The sequence below is a fragment of the Apteryx mantelli genome, chromosome 2 (genome assembly GCF_036417845.1).
Source record: "Apteryx mantelli isolate bAptMan1 chromosome 2, bAptMan1.hap1, whole genome shotgun sequence".
In the NCBI taxonomy this organism is placed as follows: Eukaryota; Metazoa; Chordata; class Aves; order Apterygiformes; family Apterygidae; genus Apteryx; species Apteryx mantelli.
The window spans coordinates 125563209-125577791 of NC_089979.1; the positions used below are offsets into that span (position 1 = coordinate 125563209).

At 43.2% G+C, this 14583-nt stretch overlaps 1 protein-coding gene across 1 annotated transcript in view; it reads left to right on the plus strand.

Annotated features, from left to right (window-relative positions):
- Positions 1-14583, plus strand: part of NEK10 (NIMA related kinase 10) — a 99935-nt gene that overhangs the window by 53179 nt on the left and 32173 nt on the right. Inside the window, exons 23-24 of the mRNA XM_013950730.2 lie at positions 2759-2888; positions 3486-3556. Coding sequence (XP_013806184.2) covers positions 2759-2888; positions 3486-3556 — 201 coding nt within the window. The remainder of the gene's footprint in view (positions 1-2758; positions 2889-3485; positions 3557-14583) is intronic.

Consider the following 14583-nt stretch of genomic DNA (forward strand, 5'->3'; position numbering starts at 1 on the left):
ATGATGTGGACATCTGTTAGCTAGAAATTTAATCAGCACCACTGGTTTATTTCACCCAATCTAGATCTTTTAATCTAAGCACTAAAGGATGAAACCTGCCTTTACAAATAAACCAAAAAGCAGTCATACCAACACTACCCCCTTAAGTTACTTTTCTGTACTTGTTGCGAAGACTGATTTTGTAGGATTTTTATGGAATAAAATTCAAGGTTTAGTTCTACTCATTCTTTCTGGCCTTAACCAGACGGTGACAATTTATGCTCAGTTGTCAACTGAATTAGACAGACTGTATATACTCCCACCACCCTGCTGTTCTGTGGGCAGCAGTGTACGGGAACAAAACTGGGTACTTTCTCTGTTTGGCATCCCTCAACAGTGTGGAGCCAGAAGATGTAACTCAATTGCAAAACCGTTTTGCTAGTCAACAAGTACTGTACCCCACCCACATTTCTAACTAGCAGATGGTCAGGCATGCCTTTAGAACAAGGTGAGGGATTTCACTACTGCACTTTTTTGGAGTAAATAAATAATATTCAGAAATTCTATTTAAAAATGTAAACTGCACAATTAGTTTGCCATGAAAGCATAGTATCATATAAGGATAATATTTTAGATTCTCTATAAAACTCTTGCAGTTACCTAAGATAAATATTACTTCATTAATATACAGTACTTCTTAAGCATGAAGCAGGACTCATCCTAATGCTCTAAATACCAGAGACTGACTTCTGACTAAGGACACTTATTCTGGAAGAAAAAATCAGGTAGTACTCTGCTGCAAGTGCTCCTTTTGATAAAGAAAATGGATGAGGTTTGCATTTGTAACAAGAAGTCTTTCAACATGAACAAGTAGACCAAATTACTTCATTAACTTTAAGCTACTATGCATTTGTATGAAACTTTGTTAAAAATATGACCCTTAAAAATCCTGTCAGCACTGTATTTTTTCTGTGTTTTCCAAATCACTGGAGTAACAAATATGTAGTTCCCAGCCACTGACCCAATAGACTTCTGTTTGTTCTGAGTATCAAGTTCAGTTCATTCCTTCCATTCATCATCAGTAACACAAGATTCTGCAGGACAGGTCATGGCTGCATCTGTTTCTCTGTACCTCTGTTGTCTTCAGCTTATTTTTTCAGTGACTCTTACACAGCTTTACTGTTTTTAGCAGAGTTGCATCGATTTGGCTTGAATAATCTCACCTTATGGTTTCCTATTATTTAGTCATCTAAAAATAGTAATTTGTAACTTTATAATTCTTTGTCCATGAAAATGGTCTCTAGAAAGAAAGGTTGTAAAACTCGAGTCATAGATTGATTTTTATGGAGTATCAGAATATTTAGAACTTTACCAGGACAGGGACTTTTGCCTTACTGAACTTACCATCTATGCATTAAGTTGCCAGACTAATAGACACATTTAATACATAAAAATGAAATTTCCACAAAGTCCCCATATGAACTGGTATCACGGTGAGGAATAATGACAGTCCAATTACAGAAATGGTATTCTGTTTTAACATCATGTTCAACATGTGTATTCCCTCTATGGTGACAGCAGCAGCAAATTCAAGGGAAATTGCTAAATAGACTTCACTCAGAAATCTGTATCTTGCTTGATCAATTTTATCAGAAATGTCTGACCTATCAGTCTCTTTCATTTCCCCACACTGTGATCTCAGGTATAATTTTCTGTTCTGTTAAGATAAACTATTTTACTGAGGTGATATTTATCTAGGGGACCTCATCCCATTTATTTTAATTTTCTGCATTTATTTTGTACATACCAGCATACCTTGTAGCAATATACTTCATCTAGACCACATCTGTAATTGAATTTATATAGCAGCTCTCAGCTCCAAAATATGATATTTTACCAAAGATAACAGTGTCATAAAGTTGATTCCGTGGTTCCAATTTCTAAGCTGAAAGCAAAAGGAAAATAAGCATGGTTTCAAGCTGATTTTACAGATGACCTTTACTTACTGTTAAGACTTGAAGTCCAGCATCAGACTATCCCTACTAATATAAATTACTGCCATCCAAATTTATGAGGGGTGCTTAGAAAATTAAGGAAGTGGAGTCTGCTTCGTACTGAGTCACAACTGAAATTACTGCCTTCTTTCATTTGCTTTAAATGGATCTTTGCAATATATATTTTTTAATTGTTATTAGGCTGTCGAGTGTCCATGCAGCATCATCAGGGATGTAGGCACAGGGAGTGCATGACAATAATTTTAACAGGATGAAATGATATTGTGAGCAAAGTGGGTTTTTGTCCCCCCCCCCCCCACATTAACAGCAAAATCATCTCCTTTAGTGTTCTAAATATAGGAATGTGATTCAAACCTTTCTGGTATTTGAATTACAAGAGGATGTGGTATATTTAACCATTCTTTAGTCCATTTTATTGAAATGCCATTTTCGTAAGCAAATTCTGAATGCACTAGCTCATTTGTATCCAATAATTCCAAAGATGTGTAAAATGAAGTGAGTGGAAAGGATAAGTGAGTAAACAGTTAAACCACCAGTGTGGTGAGGAGTAATGTGGAAGAAGCAGAAGTGGAAAAGCTATTAATTGTACTTCCACCTACAGAATTTAGCAAGTAAAGGAAATAAATGCTACCTTTTGAAAGTAATTGTATATGCTCTGAAAATATGTTGTAGTGACTAACTAGAGGGTTTTTTTTTTAATTCAGCCTACTTCTAGGTAAAAACTATTAATTAAACACTTGTGGATTGCATTGCTTTTTATTTAGCCCTGAAGTTGTAAAGAGTGAGCCGTATGGAGAGAAGGCTGATGTCTGGGCTGCAGGATGCATCCTTTATCAGATGGCAACTCTGAACCCACCATTTTACAGCACCAACATGCTCTCCTTGGCAACTAAGGTATTTGGATTTGCTAGATCAACCTACCCAATTATTTCTGCATGTGTTCGCTAGATCCACAAGAATTCATATGTAAGATTACAGAAGCACAGACTGCTGTCTGGTTCAGATGTGCGAATGAGCAGAAATATTTATCATTGTATGAATTGTTATCTTGTCATCATAATCACAAAAAATGTCTTATAAATAATAATATATGATTACTTTTCATACTAGCACATTTTTATCATCACATTTGGTGATAGGAATTTTAAATATAAAAAATTTCTTGACTTGCTATAGTATTGGATTTGCTATAGGGTTGTTTATTACTCACACCTTAGAACATGATCACCAATGGAAAGAAATCATTGCTTTTTGTAAATGTTTCCCTTGTTCAGATGTTGCATGCCCTTGTTCCACATTAATGTGGATACCCGATAAAAAGAGACATTCTGCATTAAATGATGTTTTCTAAGTTGCTTCGCAAGGTAAAGCTGATGATTTTGATTTAATGCCTATCAGGTTGTTCAAAGGAAAAGTACTTATCACATGATACTTGAAAATTCATAATGGAATATATTTTCTTCAATTAACTCTAGATTATTAATTTTGCAGATAGTAGGGGCTGTGTATGAGCCTGTGCCAGAAGGAGTGTACTCTGAAAAAGTGTCAGTTACCATTAAAAGGTAATTACTCATCTAGTCTTATTTTGACATCTTGCCAGAAAGGTGTTTTGTTATGTATGTTTCTAGTAATGACAATGTGACAATTTACTGACTTTAGCAACCATCAGTATTTATCTGTGAATATGAAATGTCTTCTGATTTCAAGGAAAACAGTGATATCTGCTCATCCTGCTGATAACATAAAGTTAGTATAGACGAGACTAACTACATGCCAGTATAGTAAGCATGTTTAGCCAACAAGTATGACTTTATACAGAGTACTGAAGTGTTTAACATTACCACTGCTGCAGTTAATCTGCTACACAAAATCATTTCTTTTCATAAAATTACAGCATTTTGAGACTTTTTCAAGTGCAGTTTGTGGTCAAGGAAGTAACTCTGTTGCAACATGTTATTTATAGATCACTGTATGATCACATTCATCATTTTGTGTTTATTTGATTGTTAGAAGCACATTTCTCGCTACTTCTAAACATGTTAACAAAGCAGAGATAGTACCATGATGGGGGAAAAGATGAGACTGTATTTGTTCTGCTCAATCATCATATATTTCTCTTTGCTATGATTACATATTTCTTCCTGGTGATAATGTAACAAGTAAGGCAAATTATAGTGTGTGAGTTGGTGCACTTCTAAAGAGACTTAGTTCTCTTGATTGTCCATTTTAGAAAGACTCCACTTAGAACAAAAATCCTTTTTCTTTCTCACTCAAATGTGGAATTCCATCTCTAAAAAAACACTTTACTGTGCAAAGACTATAACATTTCTATACTATCTTTTACTGTATAAAAAGGTTTCTGTTATCTAAAGACCCTGAAAATGAAAAAAGTCACTGGAGAGAATAGAAGCAAATAGAATTAACGTTTAAGTTTAAAAGGTACAGAAGTGAATTGTTTTAAATATTTACAGGTATTTGTAGTTGATTTTGAAGTATTTTAAAATAAGTACCTTTCTCATCTGTGTACCATTAACTACCTAGTAACTAGGTAAGTGTGGTTCTGTTTGTAAAAAGAGATGAAAAACAGTACAAATAACATTTCCGAAGTAGAATTCTGATAACATATGTGACACATTCTGTTTCATTGGCACTTGGTAGAATAACTGGCTTTAGTCATTCACTGCTCATCATTTAAGAGTAATACAGTCATCCCAAATGTATCCAGAAAATATCTTCATGTCACATCATATCAGAACTGATATGTATCGCATTCTCTTACAAATTTGAAACTGATCTTTATCAGTAAAGTTGGACAAACTTAGGCTGAGGATCTGGCCTTTCTTCTCCTGGCCTGTCTTTTCCTTCTTTTTATTCTTGATAATGATGATAAACTTAGTAAAATGAAGTATTTGATTGGTAGAAGGCCAGCTATTGATTATCCTTTATAATTATAGATATTGTTGCTGTATTAAACAGGTTCACTAAAAGTCCCTCTATCATTATCAGACTGGTTGCTCTTTTCATCATTTTACTGATGGTCTACATGGTTTAAATAGTTGATTAAATAGATATCTGCATAAAAAGTTAAAATTAAGTTTTCCTATCACATAAGCTTTACCCTGCTTATTTTAGTAGCAGTGGGAAGCATAAAATAATAAGTTGCTTCTCTTACTATTGGTTAATCCTTAACTGAAATAATTTATTTTTTGGCTCATGCTTCAGGAGACATTTAGACGAAATGAAGAACATTAAAGGAAAGAAATGAAGAAGTTCATGTCTGAGTGATGACTGAAGCACAATACCTATTCAAAGAGGAATGCCATAAATAGAAAAAACATCTGTTTTCTCTTGTTAATAAAGATTAGAAAAACATAAAAAGCTTCATGTTGCAACTGGAAATTTGCATTCAGTATATTAGATTAGTTTCAGTGGATTAAGCTACTAAAGAAGGTTTTGAAATCATAATCACCAAAGTCATTCAGAATTGAACATCAGTCTATTCAGTGTTTAGTCATAAATCATTTCTTTTTAGACACTTGGGAAATGGATTAAGGACCTATCAGAAATCTTTTACAGCTCATATGATTCTTGGAAATTTTGACTAATTTCAGTGGATTAAAGTCAAGGATTAAAAAGAAAAATCAAGTGAACATTTCTTAGGGCAAAAAAATGCATTTATTTAAAGGAAATATAAAACTTTAAATAAAACAGATTAACACAATTATGATAATGAGATGAATCATAGTGGATTTGAGAAACTGGTTATAAAAAGAGATTAAAATCAAGAAGTTAAAATGCTGTAAAACATATTTTCAGAACTGCTGCTTTACATGGAGATAATGTTTATTTTAAAAGTACTGTTTTAGAAATAATAAAGTCATTCTGTGACACCTCCTTTAAAAAAGGATGTTGGGTCAAGTGTATGTGTATGATAGCTAATTAATAGTACTCTGCAGGGAAATCATAGTAAATTGTCAGGCCCACTGGAGTTAATAGATTTAAAACAATTTATAGTACATGAATAACTGCCTGCCTCAGCTTTCATGCCCTAACCTACATCCGAAATATTCTAGGGTTTTAAATATAGACCTAATAATATATTGTTATTGTTACTAAACAGCTACCTACAGTGCCTGAAACAGGAACTATAGAATTATAGAATAATTTAGGTTGGAAGGGACCTCTGGAGGTCATCTAGTCCAAACCCTGCTCAAAGCAGATCCAATTAGATCAGACTACTCAGGGCCTTCTAGTTGAGTTCTGAATATATCCAAGGATGGAGATTCTACAGTGTCTCTGGGCCCTCTTCCAATACTTGACCACTTTTCTGATTAAAATAAATAACTAAAATAATAATCCTTATATCTACTTGGACTTTCCCATGTTCCAGCTTGTGTCTATTGCTTCTTGCCCTATCACTGTGCACCTCTGAGAAGAGTCTGGCTCCGTCTTCTCTACACCCTCCTTCCATTAGGTGGTTGTAGACAGCAATAAGATCTCCCCATCACCTTCTCATCTTATGGCTGAACAAACCCAGTTCTCTCAGCCTTTACTTGTATGTCATATGCTCCAATACCCTGGTCATCTTGGTGGTTCTCCACTGGACTTGCTCAATTGTGTCAATGTCTTTCTAACAGTGGGGAGCCCAAAACTGGGCACACTACTCTAGATGTGATCTCACAAATGTTGAACAGAGAGCAGAATAATCGCTTCCCTCACCTTGCTGGCTACACTATTACTAATACGGCCCAGTATGTGGTCAGCCTTCTTTGCTGCAAAGGCACACTACTGATTGATGTTCAGCTTGTTTTCCATCAAGACTCCAGGTTCTTTTCTGCAGGGCTCCTTTCTATCCAGCTGGTGCCCAGGCAGTACTGTTGCATGGGGCTATTCCATCCCATTGGCAGGACTTTGCCTTTGTTGAACTTCATGAGTTCCTGTTAGCCCATTTCTGTAACCTTCCAGGTCCCTTTGATAGCAACCCTGCCCTCCAGTGTGTCAGCTGCTCCCCCCAGTTTTGTGTCATCCACAAACTTGCCGAGAGTGCACTCTGTCTGATCATCCAGGTCTTTATTAAAGATCACAGAATCACAGAATCACAGAATCACAGAATCACTGAGGTTGGAAGGGACCTCTGGAGATCATCTAGTCCAACCCCCCTGCTCCACCAGGGTCACCTAGAGCACATTGCACAGGATTGCATCCAGGCGCATTTTGAATATCTCCAGAGAAGGAGACTCCACCACCTCTCGGGGCAACCTGTTCCAGTGCTCTGTCACCCTCACAGTGAAAAAGGTTTTCCTCATGTTCAGATGGAAGCGTCTGTGTTTCAGTTTGTGCCCATTGCCTCGCGTCCTGTCGCTCGGCACCACTGAAAAGAGTCTGGCCCCATCCTCTCGACACCCTCCCTTCAGATACTTATACACATTGATAAGATCTCCTCTCAGCCTTCTCTTCTCCAAGCTAAACAGGCCCAGCTCTCTCAGCCTTTCCTCATAAGAGAGATGCTCCAGTCCCCTAATCATCTTTGTGGCCCTTCGCTGCACTTGCTCCAGTAGTGCCACATCCCTCTTGTACTGGGGAGCCCAGAACTGGACGCAGTACTCCAGATGTGGCCTCACCAGGGCTGAGTAGAGGGGGAGAATCACTTCCCTCGACCTGCTGGCAACACTCTTTCTGATGCAGCCCAGGATACCATTGGCCTTCTTGGCCACAAGGGCACATTGCTGCCTCATACTTAACTTGGTGTCCACCAGCACTCCCAGGTCCTTCTCAGCAGAGCTGCTTTCCAGCAGGTCAACCCCCAACCTGTACTGCTGCATGGGGTTATTCCTCCCCAGGTGCAGGACCCTGCACTTCCCTTTGTTGAATTTCATGAGGTTCCTCTCTGCCCACCTCTCCAGCCTGTCCAAGTCTCTCTGAATGGCAGCACAGCCCTCTGGCGTATCGGCCACTCCTCCCAGTTTTGTATCATCAGCAAACTTGCTGAGTGTGCACTCTGTGCCTTCATCCAGGTCATTGATGAAGAAGTTGAACAAGACTGGACCCAGTACTGACCCCTGGGGGACACCGCTAGCTACAGGCCTCCAACTAGACTCTGTACCACTGATCACAACTCTCTGAGCTCTGCCATTCAGCCAGTTCTCAATCCACCTCACTGTCCACTCATCTAACCCACACTTCCTGAGCTTGTCTATGAGGATGCTATGGGAGACAGTGTCAAAAGCCTTGCTGAAGTCTAGGTAGACAACATCCACTGCTCTCCCCTCATCTACCCAGCCAGTCATCCCATCATAGAAGGCTATCAGATTGGTTAAGCATGATTTCCCCTTGGTGAAGCCATGCTGACTATTCCTGATCACCTTCTTTTCCTCCACATGCGTGGAGATGGCTTCCAGGATGAGCTGCTCCATCACCTTTCCAGGGATGGAGGTGAGGCTGACTGGCCTGTAGTTCCCTGGGTCCTCCTTCTTGCCCTTTTTGAAGACGGGGGTGACATTGGCTTTCTTCCAGTCCTCGGGCACCTCTCCTGTTCTCCATGACCTTTCAAAGATGATGGAGAGTGGCTTAGCAATAACATCCGCCAGCTCCCTCAGCACTCGTGGGTGCATCCCATCAGGGCCCATGGATTTGTGGGTGTCAAGTTTGCTTAAATGATCTCTAACCCACTCCTCCTCCACCAAGGGAAAGTCTTCCTCTCTCCAGACTTTCTCTCTTGCCTCCAGGGTCTGGGGCTCCTGAGGGCTGGCCTGAGCAGTAAAGACTGAAGCAAAGAAGGCATTCAGTAACTCTGCCTTCTCTGCATCCTTCGTCACCAGGGCACCCACCCCATTCAGCAAAGGGCCCACGTTTTCCCTAGTCTTCCTCTTGCTGCTGATGTATTTGAAGAAGCCCTTCTTGTTGTCCTTGACATCTCTAGCCAGATTTAATTCCAAACGGGCCTTAGCCTTCCTCGTCGCATCCCTGCATACTCTGACAACATTCCTATATTCCTCCCAAGTGGCCTGCCCCCCTTTCCACTTTCTGTAGACTTCCTTCTTCTGGTTGAGTTTTGCCAGGAGCTCCTTGCTCATCCATGCAGGTCTCCTGCCTCCTTTGCTTGACTTCTTACTCATAGGGATGCACCGCTCTTGAGCCTGGAGGAAGTGATGTTTGAATATTAACCAACTCTCTTGAACACTCCTTCCTTCCAGGGCCCTCACCCATGGGATTCCTCCAAGTAGGTCCCTGAAGAGGACAAAGTTTGCTCTCCTGAAGTCCAGGGTTGCGATCCTACTTGGTGCCCTGCTGCCTCCTCGCAGGATCCTGAACTCCACCATCTCATGGTCACTGCAGCCAAGGCAGCCCCCAACCTTCACATCTTCCACCAGTCCTTCTTTGTTTGTTAGTACGAGGTCCAGCAGCACACCTCTCCTTGTTGGCTCCTCCACCACCTGGGTCAAGAAGTTGTCACCAATGCTCTGCAGGAACCTCCAGGACTGTTTGTGCCTAGCTGTGTTGTCTTTCCAGCAGATATCGGGGTGGTTGAAGTCCCCCATGAGAACCAGGGCCTGGGATTGTGAGGCTACTTCCAGCTGTCTGTAGAAGGCCTCATCCACTTCCTCATCCTGATCAGGTGGCCTGTAGTAAACACCCACAACAGTGTCACCTCTATTAGCCTGCCCTTTGATCCTTACCCATAAGCTCTCGACTCGCTCTTCATCCACCCCTAGGCACAGCTCAATACATTCCAGTTGCTCTCTCACATAAAGAGCAACTCCACCACCTCGCTTTCCTGGCCTGTCTTTCCTAAAAAGTACGTAGCCATCCATGACAGCACTCCAGTCATGCGAGCTATCCCACCATGTCTCTGTAATGGCAATGAGATCATGGCCCTGCGACCGCACACAGATCTCTAGTTCTTCCTGTTTGTTCCCCAAGCTGCGTGCATTGGTGTACAGGCATTTCAGGGAGGTGATCGAGCATGCAGGTTTCCCAGGAGGGATACAAGAGGGTCCTCCATAGCCACATCCCATGCGCACTTCCCTGGCTGCATTCACCTGTTGGAGGCATCCTGACTTGAGCAGTCTTTTGCCAACTACCCTGTCACTATAACTCTCCCCTTCCCCCATCTTTCCTAGTTTAAAGCCCTCCTTACCAGGTTGGCCAACCTGTTGGCAAAGACCCGCGTGCCCCGCCTCGTGAGGTGGATCCCATCTCTCGCCATCAGTTGTTGATCTTCAAACAGGGTCCCATGGTCGTAGAAACCAAAACCCTGTTGCCAACACCAGCGGCGCAGCCAGTCGTTAACCTGGAAAGTCCGTCTCCTCCTCCTCTCATCCATCCCCCTCACTGGCAGGATTGAGGAGAAGATGACCTGGGCTCCCAGACCCTTGACCACCATCCCCAGAGCTCTGAAATCCTGCTTGATGGTCTGCAGTTTGCCCTTGGTGTCATTGGCACCCACATGGAAGAGCAGCAGTGGGTAATAGTCCGAAGAATGGACGAGCCTTGGCAGTCTTTGCATGACATCTCTCACACGAGCCCCCGGCAGGCCACAAACCTCTCTAGACAAGAGGTCAGGTCGGCAGATAGATGCCTCCGTCCCCTGTAGCAGGGAGTCCCCCACAACAATCACCCGCCGCTTTTTCCGGGTGTTCCGGCAGGGCACAGGGTCTGTTGTCCCGGTTACTTCCCTGGCAGCCATGCCCATCTCCTCCTCATCCTGGAGGGCACTAAACCTGTTCTTCAGCTTCAGGTCTTCAGGAGGAGTAGGAGCCTTTCTCCTCCCACGAGCAGTGACCAGTTTCCAGCCTTCTTCTATGATGTTATGATGTACCATTTCACACGGCACAGAGCCCTCTGGCAACTCCACTGCTGCAGGGGGTTGGGACTCCCGAAGCTGCACAGTCTCCGAGAATACCCTGTCTATCTCTTGCTCTGCTTCTCGGATGCTGCGCAGCCTACTGACCTCCTCCCGTAACTCCCTTACCTGACGACACAACTCGTCAACAGCAGCACACCTCCTGCAGGAGAGCTGGCTGCCAGCCCAGGCCTCCCGGAGAGGCCCCAAGCACTCCCTGCAGCCTGAGACCTGTAGAGCTGCATCTACTGTCAGAGGGCCAGTCTGGGTCCAAGCCTCTGACACAGCAACTCCAGCAGCCGCTGGGGAACGTGCTGTGCGGCGTGTCACGACCATATTGGGGAAGTGTACACCGCAGGGAACAGAAATGAAGGTCCCTTCGCACGCCCTTCTGCGCAAACTGCTGCGTCTGTTCGCTGCGCTCTGGGAGCTGCGCTCTAGGCCTGGCTCTTATATAGGCCTCTCCCTAGCACTGACTCACAGGGTGCTTGACCGCCCAATCAAGGGCCACTGGGATCAAAGGCCCCAACCCCCTCTGGTCAGGGGCAACCCAGAGAGCTCGTTAGCAGCAGCCACTCCTAGCTGGAGCTTTTCCCACGAGCTTTTCCCAGGAGAAGTCAAGGCCTCCTGCAGTTGTCCTTGCCTAGCTTCCCCTTTCCTGTTCACAGCGATCACCTTCTAGGTCCTCGGGGGTCCTCAGAAAGCCCACAACTTCCACAAGATCCTCAAGTTCTAGTCAGAGCCCAACCACTGCTGCGCAAACTGCTGCGTCTGTTCGCTGCCTCTGTTAGCTGCGCTCTCAAAGATGAGTTGTTAAAAGTGTTGTTTGATGAAACAACACTTGCCCAGTACCAATCCCTGAAGGATGCCATTTCTGGATGCCTTTGTACTGCTGATCCCAGCCCTTTGAGCTAGGAATTCGAGCCATTTTTTCACCCACCTCATAGTCCACTTATCCAGTCCATATCTCCCAAGTTTGGCCATGAAGATAGTGTAGGAGATTGTTTCAAAGGCCTTATGAAAATGAAGGTAACCACAGCATACGCTGCTTTCTCCTTGTCCACAGAGCCAGTCAGGTTAGTCAGCTATGATTTGCTTTTTTTAATCCATGCTGGCTGTTCCCAGTCAGCTTCTTATCCGTCATGGGCTTGGAAATGGCTTCCAGAAAAGTTTGCTCTATTGTTTTCCCAGGGACTGAGGTGAGACTGACTGGCCTGTAGTTTCCTGGATCTTCCTTCTTGCCCTTCTTCAATATGCATGTGATATTTGACTTTTTCCAGTCTTCAGGAACCTCCCTCATCCCTCAACCTTTTGGAAATAATGGACAATGGCACTGGTCAAATCCCTCAGCACTCTCAGGTGCATCTCAGCTGGTCCCATGGACCCATGTATATCCTGTTGGTTTAAGTGCTCCCTAACTGTATCCTCTATTGTGGGTAATGCTTCATGACAGCAGATTCTGCAAGGAGGCTCAGGGATCTGGGACACTTGAGGCCAAACATTACCAGTGGAAATGGAGGCAAAAAAGGCATCAAGTACCTCAGCCTTTTCCATGTATCTTGTCACTAGCTTGCATGTTTTCTTGCTTGCATGTAGGGTGCATGTTTTCCTTATCCTTTCTTTTGTTGCTGAAGTACTTACAGAAGGCCTTGTTACTGCCCTTCACATCCATTGCTAGATCCAACTCTAGATGAGCTTTCCTAACTTCACCCCTTGGGGGTTGTATATTTCTCCTGGGTAGCCCACCCCTGCTTCCACCTTCTGTGTGCTTCATTTTTACATATGAGCTCAGGGGTTCCCTGTTCATCCATGTGGGCCTTCTGCTGTGCCTGTTCGACTTCCTGCATGCAGTAATGGGCTGCTCTTGTGCTTTGAGGCAGTTGTCCTTGAAGATCATCTGACTCTCCTGGGATTTCCCTTTGCCCTCCAGGACAGTCTTCTATGAGATTCTACACAGAAGATCCCTAAAAAAGCTGAAATGTGCTCTCCTGGGGTCCCAGCTTATGATTCTATTTGTCTATCTCACGTCTCAGGATTTTAAACTCTGATGGTCTAAATCTGATGGTTACTGCAGCCAAGGCTCCCCTTGACTTTCACATCCCTGTCCAGTTCTTCCTTGTTTGTGAGCAACAGGTTCAGCAGAGTGCCTCTGCTAAGTTGGCTTCTCAGTCACCTGCACCAAGAAATTGTCATCAATGCATTTCAGAAATCTGGATTGCCTGTGCTCAGGGTGGTTATAGGCCCCCTATATAGGTACAAGTGCTTGCAATCATGAAGCTTCCTCCAGCCTTCTAACAAGGGCTTCATCCACTTCTTCAGATGATCTATAGCAGACAACAAGTATGTCATCCATCTTGGTCTGTTCTCTGATCCTTACCCATAAGCTCTTGACTGACTCATCACCTGTTTCAAGCAAAGTTCTGTGTACTGCAATCACTTCTTTGCATAGATTGAAACCCATGTTCCTCACCTTCTGTCGCGTGAAGGGAGGAAAGAAAGGCCCTTCCTTATCTTGGTAATTTATGTTTGCCTGCCAGAGCCCCTTGTTCAAGGACTTTCCCCGAGTCACTTTTGCAAAGTAGAAAAGAATAAGAATTTATTAAAGCAACAGATACAACAGGTTCGGAATTGCCGTTGATAAATGCACTTGCTGCCACAAATTTCTTTCTTTGAACTCAAGCTAACAATTAAGCGCTTTCAATAATAATATATTTCCCTGGATAATGTCCAACGTTTGTCGGAGGCGCAAGTCTTACCAAAGAGGCGTCCCTGTTTGGGGGAGGAAAGAAGGAGGCTCGCTCATCAGCAATCTCCAGTGAACAGGTTGGGGGTTCTGTTTTCTTCCCTTCCCCTTGGGTTGTCCTCTCTTTTATAGTTGCTGAAGGTGGGATGTGGAAGCACGGCAGTCATACTTCATTGGCTAGATTGCCATTTGCGCAGTTGTTGGGGGTATGCCCCCTTTATTTACATATTGTTATGCAGCAAAGGGCATGTTTTTTAATATGGTAATCAGGGATAATGAGGCTGGGGTACTATAAGTCAACACTTAGTCCGTGAGCAGCAATTATTTTCTGGTAATGCAACCCTTTGTGGTCAGGGGCGGACTGTAATATCTTCATATTGCTCCCTCCTCTGCCGTGCAGCTGGAACAAGCTGTCTGGCCTTCACCAGCTAGCTTGTTACTCATGTTGCAAAAGGGTGGTGTGCTTTGTCTGCCACCCCCTTTGTACCCCCCGTCCTTTCCTCCCGAATTTTCTCCTGATTCCACACCTTCCCAGCCTGGCTTTCCTACAAAGCCTGTATCCATCTGTTGCAGCATTGAAGTCCCACCACATGTCTGTAATCCCAGTGAGATCATAGCTCTGCAACCGTGCATGGACTTTTAATTCCTCCTGCTGTTTCCCATACTGTGTGCATTTATGTACAAGCACTTGAAATGGAACCCAAGTTGTACTTTGTAACACTTTTGCAAGGGGAGTCTAAGACCCTCCTCCATCATATTGTCCCACAAACACCTTACTGCCCGGTATACCTCCACTTCTCTTTGTGTTATGCTTGGTGTACCTAGTTTAATGCCCTCCTTACAAGGTTAGTAAGCCTCTTGACAAAGATTTTCTTGCCCCACTTCATCAGATAGATCCTGTCCCTGCTCAGTAGTCCATTTTCCTCAAAGAGGGTGCTGTTGTAGTGAAAATCAGTCCTACACGAAACACCAGCTGCACAGCCAAGTGTTGAACTGCAGATTAC